The sequence below is a fragment of the Zea mays genome, chromosome 8, assembly GCF_902167145.1.
Source record: "Zea mays cultivar B73 chromosome 8, Zm-B73-REFERENCE-NAM-5.0, whole genome shotgun sequence".
In the NCBI taxonomy this organism is placed as follows: domain Eukaryota; kingdom Viridiplantae; phylum Streptophyta; class Magnoliopsida; order Poales; family Poaceae; genus Zea; species Zea mays.
Genome location: NC_050103.1, coordinates 173,609,383 through 173,623,313, shown reverse-complemented (window position 1 = coordinate 173,623,313; position 13,931 = coordinate 173,609,383). Strand labels below are relative to the sequence as shown.

Sequence of the window (13,931 nt, the reverse complement as noted above, 5' to 3'; positions counted from 1 at the left end):
TCATAATCTATATACTACTTCTTAAGACAGTAGTGTAGGCGTCCACATCCGTGCAGTGCACGATTCTGCACCCCTCTCCTCCGCGATCCTCCCCAGCGCGCAAATCCCGTCTCCGCGCCGCCATCAAGGGGATCTCCTACCAACAATGGACGCCTGCGCCCCACCCTCCTCCCCATGCTGTCGATGGAAGGTGGCCTTGGATCCGCCCCATCGCGTCTCCTAGGTATGTGCCCGTGCGCCGGGGCCAGGCCATCGACAGTCACAGCCTCACCGAGCGGGTACGCTGTCGGTAGACACCCACCTTTGCTTCGATTCAGCATTATAAATGGGAGAAATGAAGGAGTTCATGCTTTTGTAGCTCAAATTATGGATGAAGATGGAACTGTGTTGCCTAATATCCATATAGCTGACTGTGGCCATAAGATTGGACTGAATGGCGTTGATAATGGGCGGATTTGGTGAGTACTTGTATTTTTTTGTATTATTATATACATCATTTAATGTATATCATTTCTTACTTTTTTACTTCTATACCAGGTGGGCGATATGTTAGCATGATAGATAATCCAGATCAGGTCCCCCTCTATCTCTCTCTGAATATGTTACCAGGATTTCTTATTCTTCTTTTTCTTAAGAAATGCAATCTTGATTTGCAGAGGTTTGCAGCTTTCCTATCTCCGCTTACACTTGGTCGAGTAAACATTGCAGTTAACTCAGTCTACATTTCAAAGGTGTGTTGCAAGGCATTTTCTTCTCTTGTAAACACAGAAAAAATGTTTTGCTGATGAATTTAACAAATATAGTCCCCCAATCTTGCAGTCAGTTACTTATCCAATTTAGCGAGACAATTAATCAAATTTGTCCCAGTAAAAGGTAACCGACCAGCTTGACTGAAGTGGAACATCACTCATTTTGGAAAAAGGATAGATAAGATAACAAGTTGAATTGCCCCCCCCCCACACACAAATAGCTGTAGAGAACAGGAAAAACACCACACACCCTTGCTATTGTTGATGAGGATAATGGAGTTGGCTTCTGTTACAAGAAGAGTACAATACAAGATATATACCGCTCTATCTCTAACACTAGCACATTTGAACAACCAATGGGCGACTTGATTGTTTATTTGAAGGAACTGATTCAACTTCCTGTCAACAAAGATAGGTTGATTTGGCAAAGAAATAACTTGGGCAAGTTTGACCCTTTACTGAGAAATGTGCCTTGTGTTCATTGTTGAAGTATGGATATAACTGTATTGGAAATGATGACATGTTCTTTCCTTTTCATGGATAAAGGTCAGCCTAGCAATTGCTGTGAGATACAGTTTGTCAAGGAGAGCCTTTTCAATTGCACCAGATGCCCCTGAAAGCCGGTCCCCCCGGCATCCTCCTCCACTGGCCGCCTCGCTCCATTGTTGCTCACCTTCCATTGACGGAGCATCACTTCTTCGGCGCCCAAGACCTACATACGACTATTAAAGAAATCCAGAGGAATGACACAGTCGAGGCCGCCACCCACCCCCATCCTTGGTCGCATCTTCCTCGATTTAGAATCGCCCAGTTGAGTTGCCCAGTCCTCTGTTCTCTTGTGTTAATATTCATATATTCATTTTCATGTTCACATTTCATAACTGCGTATGTTCACCTTATTATACAGTTTGGACCTTTGTCACCTCGGACCACAGAATCCCTGCTACTCTCCCCCCCATAAGGTGCGTGAACTCATATGATGTGTTGCTGTTTTGGTTGATAACTACCAAAGTTTTACTGTTTTCTTGGTCATTAATAGTTTATTGGAATTGACTCTGCAAAATGTTTGTCTGCAGTTTTGTAGATTGTTTTGTCCTACTGCCTACTATCTGACTTGAGGAAGAACCAAGGGGTTTCGGTTCCATCTTTAGTGGCACAAACAAGATTGGTGATGGTGGTTTCGGTTCTGTCTTCAGTGACGCAAACAAGATTGGCCACTGTACCAACTTAGTTTATTTGACCTGAAAATTGTGAGTCTTATGTTTTGAACTCAACCTTGTGACACTTTTATTTTATTTTCGCAGTCTATCATACGTGGTAATTTGCAATATGCTTCTCTAAGTGCACTAAGAAGGCTTTCACTTGATCCTGGTAATCAAACATTCCTCCACCGAGATGTGCAAGGGTGAGTCTGGACTTAACGTATTTGTAAAACTAATTTTACCACCTTGTATTCTGGACCCTGTTTATTTTCAAGTTCTCAACTATTCAATACAAGGGGTTGAAGAATTATTTATGATTTCTTGTCTTTGGTTGTCTTTATAAATGTGAAAAAACCAACATTGACGTGACTTCTAAACCGGTTGATGATTTTAATTCATCTCTTCTTTTTTCATGTTTCTAGATTCAACTATCTACCAAGATGAACGGTATTATCAAACATCTACCTGTTCTATGAAAAGAAAATACTGTTGCGGCCATGGGCCTGTGTTATTCCACCTATCGTTTCTCTGAAAAAAGTGAGAAATATTGTAGAGGATTGCATAAAGAATGTGAAGAAAAAATGTTATAGGTCTGTGTTGTTCCACCTCTCGTTTACGTGAAACAAGTGAAAAGGATTATAGACGATTGCATGAAGAATGTAAAGCAAAAATGCTACAGGTTGTGTTGTTCTACCTCTTCTTTTCCCTGTTCTTTTTCCGGTCGACAAAATGGTGGTTAAGCTATTGCTATATTGCTAACCTAATTGATTTACAAATTCAGTTTGAGGAACCTTCGTTACAGTGCATGGTTACTTGAGATTGTTGTGTTTCTTTGTTTCTATGACTTGGATAAATACAGTTACTTCTTTTTGGTGTGCGTGACCACTGAATGTCTTTAAGGTTTGCCTCATGTTGAAGTTGTTTTTCTTCATGTTTTACCATGTTCCTATATATTACTAATAGGGTCTTGGTACAGAGCTATAATCAAGATAGCTGATTTAGTGTATTGTTTGATGTAGATATCTGCGTTAAGGAATTGACATGAGAATTTTTAGCCAGGTAAATTAGCAATCTTTGCTATCTTTAAATTCTGATTCTCAATACCTTGTAGATTCTCTTTCTCTCAAGACTTGCACTTGCTCAGTGTTTAGAAGCAGCTACAAAATCTTGGTAATTAGTTTAACACTGAAAATGTCCTGTTGACTAGGGGTTCATATCAAGGAGAGCTTTAGGTGGCCTTTTTTGCTGAAAAGCTTTGCAACTGTTTGCAATGGGTTTAGGAGATATTCTCCGCAATGATATGTCCAGTTTGTCGTGGCATCTATAATTGCAGTATATGCAGAACTAAGAAAGGATGGTTCCCTACTGGTTCTGCATGTAGGAAGGTATATTTAATAACATAATATTCCATTTTACATTTATGTTATTGTAGTTAATTTATGTTAGGAAAAAGCTAGGCTTGATTGGATTCAATGTAGGTAGTATGCATATACCAATTTGTCAGTGATCCAACAATTCTGACAATCTGACATCTTTCTTCATGCAGGCGGTCGGACTTGGGTACAAATATGTAGCACACTTTCTAATTGCCAAGCATAATAACAAACAAGTGCCACTGATATAGTGAACAACGCGGAGGAGCTCCAATAATCTGATGTGGGAACAGGACCTGCCATGTTTGAGGATAAGAAGATAGGTGATGAGTTCTTTTCCTTTATTGTTGACTGTAAAGATCTGAAGGCATGTACTATTTTGTTGATGGGAGCAAGTTGAAAATTGGTGCCCACTAAAAGTCTGGTGAGTGTCTTAATTAGCAATGTCTTCTAGGTGCCCACTGATGTATCATGAATGCCATTATAGCAATCTTGGCTATAGTTAACTTTGATCTTTGCACACATAGTGTTTCCATAGACTGGTAAGTGTTTGGGTGCAGTCTCTATATGGTGTGCATATGCTTTGCACAGTCTCTGACTGAAATTTGTCTGTCTATTTTTGTGATCAATCATCAGGGACTATGATGAGTGTTTTGTTTTCAAGGTGTGGTCTGCATATGACAGGCAGCAGCTCATGGATAGTTTGGTTTTGATGGTCCCTGTTTGGTGTCCCTGACTGACATGAGTGTTTTTTTGCAGGTGATCTAGCTGGATGAAATTGTCGACAAGGCCATTAGCATCATGCAAGTTACCTCGAAGCATCTCATGTATATCTGCAAGAAGCTGCACTCACGGAAGGCATTGAGTGCAATAGAGGTGAAGGAACTGCTTGAAGCCCTTTAAGCAATTGCTGAAGGTTTGGACCTAGATTCACTCTTGTGCCAGAGTTTGGTGTAGTCCTCGATTATAAACTGTGTACCATGTTAATGTAGTGACATAGTTTGTATGATGCAATTCATAGTGATGTTGTTTGAAGCTGTTTGTATGGATTATGATGTCTGATGCAGTTTGTATGAACTATGTCATATTATGTTGAATGAAGCTATTGAATGCCCTTATTCTATGATGTATGTAGTATGCAAAGATTCTTGGGAGTAACTTTGTGATCGATCTATTAAGTACGATGACAATTCATATTGATATGTCATCCTTGCAAACGTACAACTTTAACTTATCAATATCGCTAAAAAAGATTAGATTAGTGTATGAGATTAGTGTGTTATCGATCTATTAAGTTACGATGATAATTCATGTTGATTTATTTCTAAAGAATCAATAGAAAATGTCTGTATAATTTTACATTTGACACTGTTTGTCGTGAGTACATCTTTTTTAGTTGTTTGTTGAAAAAATGGTGGATGCTAAGGTTTGAATCGTGGTCGTTTGGATTAAAACACCCATCTTCTACCTCTGCAGCTCATGTTTCTTTGTGTTATACAAAAGATAGATCGATCAAATATCTAATTTAAGCAAGGTGTACCTGTGTGATATATAGATACTCACAAAACTCATTTTGTGTTATATCTGTGTGATATATAATTTAAGCAAGGTGTACCCTATTTGAGACATTTGTTGGAGTTGCTTTAACACTCACATTTTGTCGAATATTTTGTACGCCGTTGCAACGTACGGGCACATACCTAGTGATAGTATATAATTGTTCATGTGATCTTTTATATTCTTTATATTTCATCCTTCGTCATTATTTAATGAATTTATGAAGGTACGTCCTTCATAACCTTCGTCCGTAAGCCATTACGTCCTAAGGGAAATAATGCTTCGGAGGACGAAGGATTTTAACGACTAACGTTTTCTGTGTTGCCTTGTTCTTAACTCATAGCACTTGAGAACAAGTCCCCAACAGCATATAAGGCCATGTTCAGTTATTCCAATTCCATGTGGATTTGCGTGTATTGAATTGTATTGAGATGAATTTTGACTTGTTATGAATTTAAATCGACTCAATATCACTCAATCCACATGGATTAACCGTAAAACAAAAAAGACCTAAGGGATGAAAGTGAGTTGAGATTAGTTCTGCAGACTTGTGCTCCATATTGAACACAATAGCGTAAATAGTGCTAATTTTAGCTTCTAAAACAGTTAACACAAATAGATCCAAACATGCCGTAATCACGTCCAACGTTAAACAAATAGAAACTATGCTGAAGTGTGCACAAGTGACACTGAATGGTACCAATCCAGAGTGAACCGGCTAGAGCTACATGGCACCAAAGTGCTTGAACGGGGAGAAAATAACGCGAAACCTTGGCCGGTGGAGCAGCAGAATAACCAAGCGAAGAATGTTTACTGAACCTCGATTAGGGCCGCAAGAAAATGCGGCGAATTAATCAGCTTAACCAAAACCTGGGAATTCCAGAGTCACGTTCGGCTGAAACGCTGTTGTTAGGCAGCCTCTGTATTCTGCCAGAGAACTCATTAACCTAGGCAAGATATAACAAACATACATCAATAATGGTTTCACGTCAACAGATTAGACAATTAATTCCAATGAATAATCACTACCGCTGCTCCAAATTAAATGCATTTCTAGACAAGTACGTCTAGGTGCATTGCCAAAAATGAATTTATTTCGGATGGATGGAGTAAGACTCCTGTGCATGAAATCATGAATACATCTGATGTCATCCAAAGAAAAGGATGAAATAGATCAAGTTACTCTGGTTTTGATCAAAGGCAAGGATGATATAGAGATCAAGTTACTCTGGTTTTGCTCAAATGCAAGGATGATATATAGATCAAGCTACTCTGGTTTTGCTCAAAGGCAATCATTTGCGAAAAGGCAGGATCCGACAGAACAATGTGTTTTTACAGAACACGTGAGGTATGCCAAACTGAAAGAAATAAAACTAAAAATAAACAAAAATAATAATTATAAGCAGTTAAATATACTGACCTTCTCATCAATCCACATCAGGGAACGCAGTTGATTATCCAGTATTCGGACAGCAACATCAAATGGTGTCATACTATCAGCGGACTCGAGCTCACCACCCTGGATTAGACAAGGGGAGTAAGAGATTGCTCCTGAGTCCTAACTGAATAGAAAGTCTATTAATACCTGAGTAGCATTCATAGTCTGAATGATGGATTTTACTTGTTCTGTCATATGTTGCAGTTCATGCTCCACAACTTCTGCTTGTTCATACCTAAGCATTGCAAAACAGGTTTAATTGGAGACACAAAACAAACTATGCATGAATGATAGTGATCTTCGCATTTTCAATCACAGAATTAACTGTGTAGGCTAATTTAATGGAATAGGACAAGTTCTGTAAGCTTTTGTAGTTAGTTCCTCGGTCCCAAAATCTGCACAATTATTTGTCCAGATTTATAACTAAAATTACAACTATTTTGGGACGAATGGAGTAAAACACCAGTGAAAACAGACCACCAAGCAAATATAAACAAATTGCCTGCCATTTATATATGTAATATTCAAATCAGTTTCCTCAAAAACAATATGGACTAATGGAGATCATTTTGAGAGACAAAACTACTTATTTTTATTCCAAATTGAGTTGAACTGTGTTTTTTATACTTACATTCACCCTAGATTGGAGTAAAACTAAAAAAAACTGACAGAATCAAGATAAGGGGGCGTTTGGCTTCTAGGGACTAATTTTTAGTCCCTCCATTTTAGTCCCTAGAAACCAAACACCCCCAAAGTCTATTGAACTAACATAGTATCTCTTGCTGAAGCAGCTCCATCTTCATGAAGTAACACTCGTTCATCCTGGAATACGCGTTCAGCTTCCTCCTCCATACTCTGTAGAGCCTTGTCTACCTGCAATTATAAAACAAGTTCTTTGCAAATCAGAAGCTGAATGATTGTACATAGCTTTTGACTAAGCAAGCACATCACATGGTCAATTAGTACTAGTTACTAGTTAGTACTGAGTACAGACTAATATATGTCCATACACAGTTCAATTGGCAGGTTAGAACAGTATTTTGATTCACACTTAGGTGCTGTTTGGTTCGCATATTTGTAACGTGGTGGTAACTAATAACGTTAAATCATGTTTGTTTAAGTCCAACCGTAATCAGATACCAGTATCCCTCCACACTAGAAAGTGATACCGGTCTATTCAAACTTAGGCCAACTCCAGCAAAGCCGTGAATGCGGGCGTGTATAACACTGTTTTTCACTGTAGATGCACTGTTTGCAGAGAGAAGTTTGAAAAAGAGAGTAGGATAAGGAGTGGTATAGGAAGTCTGATGGAGATAGTCTTATTATCGTTGATACTTGAGTGTGAATCATGACCTTTATCATTTACGTTACATTTCATGAACCAAACGGCACCTTAATGGGTTAAGAAAGCACTGATCATAGTCAACTAGCACTACTAAGTACAGACTGCAGAAATTGTATTACCAGACGTAGTTCAGTTTGTAGATTAAAACTGTATTTTGATTTGTGGGTCAAGGACTCACAGCCAAGAATCCAAAATAGATCATGAAAACAGCTAAACTGTATTTTGATTTGTGGGTCAAGGACTCACAGCCAAGAATCCAAAATAGATCATGAAAACAGCTAAATTGTGTATCATTGCCCATTTCTTCATGATAGTAGGAACTACATCAAAAGTTGCAAGGACACTGATTCGAACATTTTGAGTAAAACAAGATCACTAAGCAAGGCACACTGCTGAGTGCTGATGGTATTGCAGGCCTTGAATTCATCTCAAAGCAATCTCTAGTCCAAAGAAAAATCAGGGCCATGTATAAGGTTCCCAGGAAACCAAAAAATAAGAACTTCCACACAAGGACGCTCATAAATATTAAAGTCAAGGGTTAATTAGATACACGCCATAATAATTATGTTGTTTCCGAAGCACGCCATAAGTATTCGTGAAAATATGTCAGTGCCATTATAATTCTTGTGAAAACTGAAAATGCCACTATATACGTCTTAGGGCATCTTCAGGCCCAATGTGCAGGTGTATGGAGAATTTGTATTTTCATATGGACCAAAATACCCCTCCCATTACTTGCAGGCGGGCCCAATGTGTCATCCCCTTCCTCTGTCCTCTCACTAATCCTTCTCATGGACACAACACGCGTATGGCTGGAGCAACCCCCCACGCGCTCGCCGGCATTGGCGCGAGCGGCGGCAACTTCTGCAGCAGGTAGTGCATCCCCTTCGCAGCAGGCCCAAGGAAGCACGGCACGCTGTTCCCGGCAGCGGCGGGCGAGGGCAAGCGGGGAGGGCAGTGGGAACGGAAGCCGCACCCGTGCAGCACAGCAGAGAAAGCACGCCAAGGCCTTGGGCTTGTGGAGCCGCGTGAGTGCGCCCAGGCAGAGGAAGTGGTGTGGACTGATGCTGTCCACAAGCTGTTGGTGTGGGGCCACAAGGCCGACGAGCACCTGCATGGCAGCAAGGCCAGTGAGCCGCACGGACACCTATGTAGCAGCAGTCCTGGCGAGCGGCACAGATGAGTGTAGTAGCAAGAGCAGGAGGCAGTGTCTCGGCCAGCTACCTGCTCGCCCAGAAGTGGTGGTACAGCAGCTCCGCACATCTGGCTGCCTGCTCACCCGGCAGCGGCGGCGCAGTAGCTCCAGCGTCGCACGTTGTTGCTTGCCTCGGCCGCCTGCTGGCTCGGTGGTGATGCGTCAGCACCTTCATGTGCGCTCGCCGGCTGTGCCAGCAAGATCTCGCACGCATTCAGCGCATGGGTCTGATTGAGATGGGGAAGACAAAGGGAGGGAGACTGCGTGGAAGGTTGACAAGTGGGCCCCATGTGTCAATGAGTGTGAGAGAAGAGGAAGGGGCGATCTTGCCCATACGGATATATGATTCCATCCATATGCCTGACAGGGGCCCCAAGTCGTCTCCATATGTGTATAACGGCATATCTCAACTCTCAAACATATGTAAAGTTCCAATGGCGATGGCGTAGTTTCTTGAAATTAATGGTGTGCTTCAAAAACAGTAAAATTATAATGGCACGGATGTACTTAACCCTAGAGTCAAACTACCACGTTTGAGCTCAAGGACTTTATTAACTCATTCAAAGTTGCACCTTTAGTTTCAGCAGGGAGATGTCAAACAGTCAACTCATGTCTAATAAACTATACTAACCATGTAAGTTGTAGGTCTATCAAATAACCAGCATCACATTACATGAATTTCTTTTTAATTGTATTCAAAATTCAAATTACCAATGCAATTTCTTTTAACCATTGGTTATCCTTACTTCTAATTTAAGTTCAGCATAAGTCAAGTCAAACCATAACAAGTACCATATTACTGTTAATTAGCACATATTCCAAGAAAACTTGCATTTGTAAGTTTTGTTCAAGACTGTTAAATTAGTACATATGTCAAGGGACCCAGCATTAGGTAATGGTAGCTCATACTGTTCACAACATTTGATACCGGTTAAGTAAAGCTGGACTTCTCATGGTCATGGACAAATATTGGCAAACTACGTCCACGACTAAGACAACAACAACAAAAAACAAATTCATAGTGGGTAAGTCAAACTACTCATGGACACGCGCGCACCGGGGGGTGTACAAAGAGGCGTGATTTTTTGGCGAAGTGCGTGAATACTGTAATACCGACAGGTAACCAATTACAGAAATAAGCACAGAAAAAGAGTATAGAACAAATGAATGAATGATAAAGCTACAGCCAATCAGAACAAAGGAAACATATAAAGACTTAAGAAACACAAACCTCTCGTTGATGAGTTTCTATCAATTCAAGTTGACGCTCCAAGCCTGTTTGTGTTTCAACAACTTTAGCCACCTCAGCCTGCAAAGAAAATGAAAAAAAAATACTCAGTACAGAATATCATAAGCATGTACAGAAGCTAAAAACTAATCTGAATCCAATGATTTCACTGAGACAATCAGAATTCCTTCCTATAGTTTGGATTCCTTAAGTAAGTGTGAATATTTGTTGAGCTTTTCAGACCTTCGTTGTTCAGACTGATCAGTTGTTAATAAATTGAGAACCTAAACTCCATATCACTTGCCAATAACATTAGTGAACGGGAATAGCATATCTTCATCACTTTCAAACTCCATCTCCCAAAAAAATTGTCCCATCAAAATCGATGACCGAAACAATGGTTGTAAGCTAATAAATATGATGTTATCAAGAAAAAATCAAATCAACATGAAGAATGATAAATTTTAAATGAATTTTGGTGTGCCAATTCTGTATTACTATCCCAAAACTAAGCCACACCAGCAAAAGTTTGTGCAGTCAAATCTCTATGACATCACCTAAATCTCTTCTCGTCACATCAATCTTACAAGTTACAACAATACATAATCCAGAAATGGGAAACTGCGATTCAGGTCTTCACATTGTGGAATTAGATGGAACTAAACCTTCTTGGGCTGCCATTGTCTACTTGTAACAAAGCATACACTATCATTTGTTTTAAACATTATTTTACAAAATGGTAATCAAGAACAATCCAGAATAAGCACAAGGATATGTATAGCCTTGCTAATCTCCTAACTGCAGTTTGCAAGAACTAGAATTTGAAATTTGCCAAATAGTTTGAAACCTCTGGTAACAATACAATGTGGCATGCTGCTCGAAAAAGTGATAATAAATGAAAACACAAACCTCAAGCCTAATAAGAACATTTCTGTTTTGCAGAATTCTCTTATCCCATTCAGCTATTGCGGTGGCATGTTTCCTGAATTTTGCAGTACGGTCTTGAAGCTCATTGTTCCAGTCCCTAATAATCTACAACACAGACAATTGCATGAGCGTGGTTAGTTACAGAAATGAAGTATTCAGCAAGCAGATTCTCTAGCCTCCAGCATATCACCGATACAAAAAAAACGCCAAAGTGAAAATCAGCTAGCTGCAATTTAAACAGATTAGTGCAATACCTCCTCAACATTTTTGCCAACAATTTCTGATGGTAGCTTAGGTGCTTGGGATGCTGCTGGAGTGATAGATGTAGTAGTAGTCGGACTGCACAAAGTAAATGAAAAATATCAGTTCAGAATCAAGAATTAGTAGTAGACATAGACTAAGAAACTTGTACAACCCTGTGCTGCTGACTTGAACAGCTGAGGAAGTTGCTTGAGTTGTGGTGCTGGTGGCTGATGAGCTAGCAGCAGTAGTAGAAACACCTAGTATAAGAAAAACATACAAGTATAATGGTTAGTATAGTGAAGGTACAATAATGTTGGGACCTGAAGCAATGATGTAGATTCATTTGAGATGTTATTATGTTCTACAAACTGGAGGCTGTAACTTCGTGTGTGAATATGATGCTGTAACAATGATGACATTGGGACCAAATCCAGAAGCATAATAATTGGTTCAAACCAGACACGTAGGCATGGTAAAATACCGCTGAACCTCAGTCATCGTCTCATTGAAGACATAAAATTGAAGAACTGCAGATGGTGAATAACCATGTAAGCTCACCAAATGCCAGTGTGGGAGATGAGGTAGAAGCTGGGGTAGTTGTTTGAAGATTAAAATTTGGAAACCCCGTTGTTCCAGTCAAAGGAGCCGTGGTTGTCATGCCTGCAGATGTAGAAGCACTTGTGACAGTGGTGGTAGTGGCAGTAGCTGCAGCTGCTGATGATGATGGCGCAACTGCAAAACTAAAACCACTGGTAGAAACAGCTGGGAACGACGACCCAGATGCTGCAGAAGCTGCAGCCGCTGATGGCACAGTGGAGGAACCAGTTGCAAACACAGAGGCTAAAGTTGGTGTAGAAGCTGCCGAAGATGAACCAAAGGAAAATCCAGGCGTAGTGACAGACGAGCTACCTATTGCACTGGTAGAGAACAATGAGGGAGCAGGTGCAGCCTGCGAAGTGGCCAAGGAGAAGCCAGTGGAGGACGAGGACGCCGGTGTGGTTAGTGTGGTGGCGGATGATGAAAACAAAGAAGGAGCCGTGTTCGCGGTCGTCGCGCTTCCTGATGATGGTGTAAAGCCAAACGATGGGGCGGAAGCGGTTGTTGCTGGCGAAGAAGAGAACCCAAAGGATGGCGTGGTGGTCGCAGCAGACGCTGGAGAAGAAGCGGTGGTGGTACTGAAGAGGGGCGCAGAGGTGGTGGACCCGAACAGCGACGAGCCAGTGGCGCCGCCAAACCCTAAAGCCGGTGCTGATGTCGGCGTGGATGCAGTGCTTGACGCGGCCGGCCCCGAGTTGAACGAGAAGCCAAATGATGGTGCCGGGGCGGCGGCCGTGGTAGTGGTGGAACCGGACGCCGACGAGCCAAAGCTAAATCCCGTGGCCCCTCCAGAGAAGAGGCTTGGAGTGGACGCAGCAGAAGAGGCGGCGCCGAACGGACTAACTGTCGCCGCCGTGGAAGAGGTGGCCCCGAATGGGCTCGGGGTGGTCGCTGCGGAGGAAGTCCCGCCGAATAGGCCCGAGGTGCCACCGAACAGACTCGGGGAGGTTGCCGCAGAGCCAGTGGCGGACGCACCGAAGAGGCCGGGGCTGCTTGCGGCAGTGGAGGTGGCGCCGAAGAACCCAGGGCTGCTTGCGGCGGAGGTAGCAGCGCCGAATAAGCTAAGGGTTGTTCCAGCGGAGGATGCGGGCGTTGCACCGAAAAGGGATGGCGCGGACGCGGCCGATGAGGCCGCCGCCATGGACTGACCGAACGAGAAGGTGGATCCGAATCCGAAAGCGGGAGAGGAGGCGGGTGCGGCGGCGGCGGACGAGGCCCTGAACAGGGAGGACCCAAAAGTTGGAGCAGAAGAAGCGGCGGCGGAGGATGAGGAGAAGAGGGAGGAGCCAAAGGCGGGGGCAGGGGAGGAGGCAGACGCCGGCTGGGAGAAGGAGAAGGCTGATGGGGTGGAGGAGAAGGGGGAGGAGGCCGTGGAGCCCGCGGTCGCGGAGCTGCCGAAACCGAAGGAGGTCGCCATTGCTGGGGCGGGGATGATTTGGGCGAGATTTTAGCGTGGTTCTGCCGCTGCTGGCTCCAGCTCCACGGCCGAACGGCTTATGAAAAACGTTGTTTGGACTACATATGTCAACAGGGACCGATACCTGATAATCCGTGGGGAATTTCTTTTTTAGGGCACGAGATAAAAATTGTCGACCGTCGACTGTTATTACACACTAGCGACTTCACCAGCGACGAGGAGCACCGTCGACTGCTAAAAGCCTAGGACGACGATGACGACCATGGATCCTCAGACGCCAACGAACTCAGATGGTGACCAAAGAAGGTGAGGAGACTCCATTTCTCCATTTCTTCTATTGGTCCAAAAGTACTGATTTTTTTTGATGGATGAATGAATAGATCATGGTTCATGGTTGAGTGTTTGCTGATGTGGTGATGTCTAAAATTTGCATAGTTTGTGCTTGCTGTTAGTACCTAGTTATCCCTTAATTGGGGGATGGGGACCCATTGGGGACCCGAAACCCGAATGGGAATGGGTATGGGGATGGAGATAGGTATAGGGATAGTTCAAACATAATGGGGATGACCGGATGAGTATGGTATGCTATAAACCGGTCGGGAATTCCCCATTGACATCGTTAGTTTGGACGTTGTTTGGACTTTAGGCGAGGAAGTATTT

The 13,931-nt window shown here is 42.4% G+C and overlaps 1 protein-coding gene and 2 long non-coding RNA genes across 3 annotated transcripts; 2 read left to right on the top strand and 1 right to left on the bottom strand.

Annotated features, from left to right (window-relative positions):
* Positions 1-532: 532 nt before the first annotated feature.
* LOC103636468 (uncharacterized) lies at positions 533-1,369 on the top strand. Its single transcript, XR_558030.2, has 3 exons — positions 533-575; positions 657-731; positions 1,296-1,369. It is a non-coding gene; the product is annotated as an uncharacterized lncRNA (long non-coding RNA).
* Positions 1,370-3,164: 1,795 nt separating this feature from the next.
* LOC118473176 (uncharacterized) lies at positions 3,165-4,433 on the top strand. Its single transcript, XR_004852270.1, has 3 exons — positions 3,165-3,336; positions 3,498-3,647; positions 4,084-4,433. It is a non-coding gene; the product is annotated as an uncharacterized lncRNA (long non-coding RNA).
* A 1,028-nt stretch (positions 4,434-5,461) lies between these two features.
* On the bottom strand, positions 5,462-13,316 carry LOC100382780 (uncharacterized). Its single transcript, NM_001175489.2, has 9 exons — positions 11,816-13,316; positions 11,430-11,514; positions 11,269-11,353; positions 10,997-11,119; positions 10,091-10,168; positions 7,089-7,192; positions 6,467-6,554; positions 6,302-6,400; positions 5,462-5,828 (listed from the first exon to the last, which is right to left on the bottom strand). Exons 1-9 carry the CDS (start codon positions 13,269-13,271, stop codon positions 5,736-5,738), a joined length of 2,211 nt encoding a protein of 736 aa, NP_001168960.2. The 5' UTR covers positions 13,272-13,316; the 3' UTR covers positions 5,462-5,735.
* Positions 13,317-13,931: the final 615 nt, after the last annotated feature.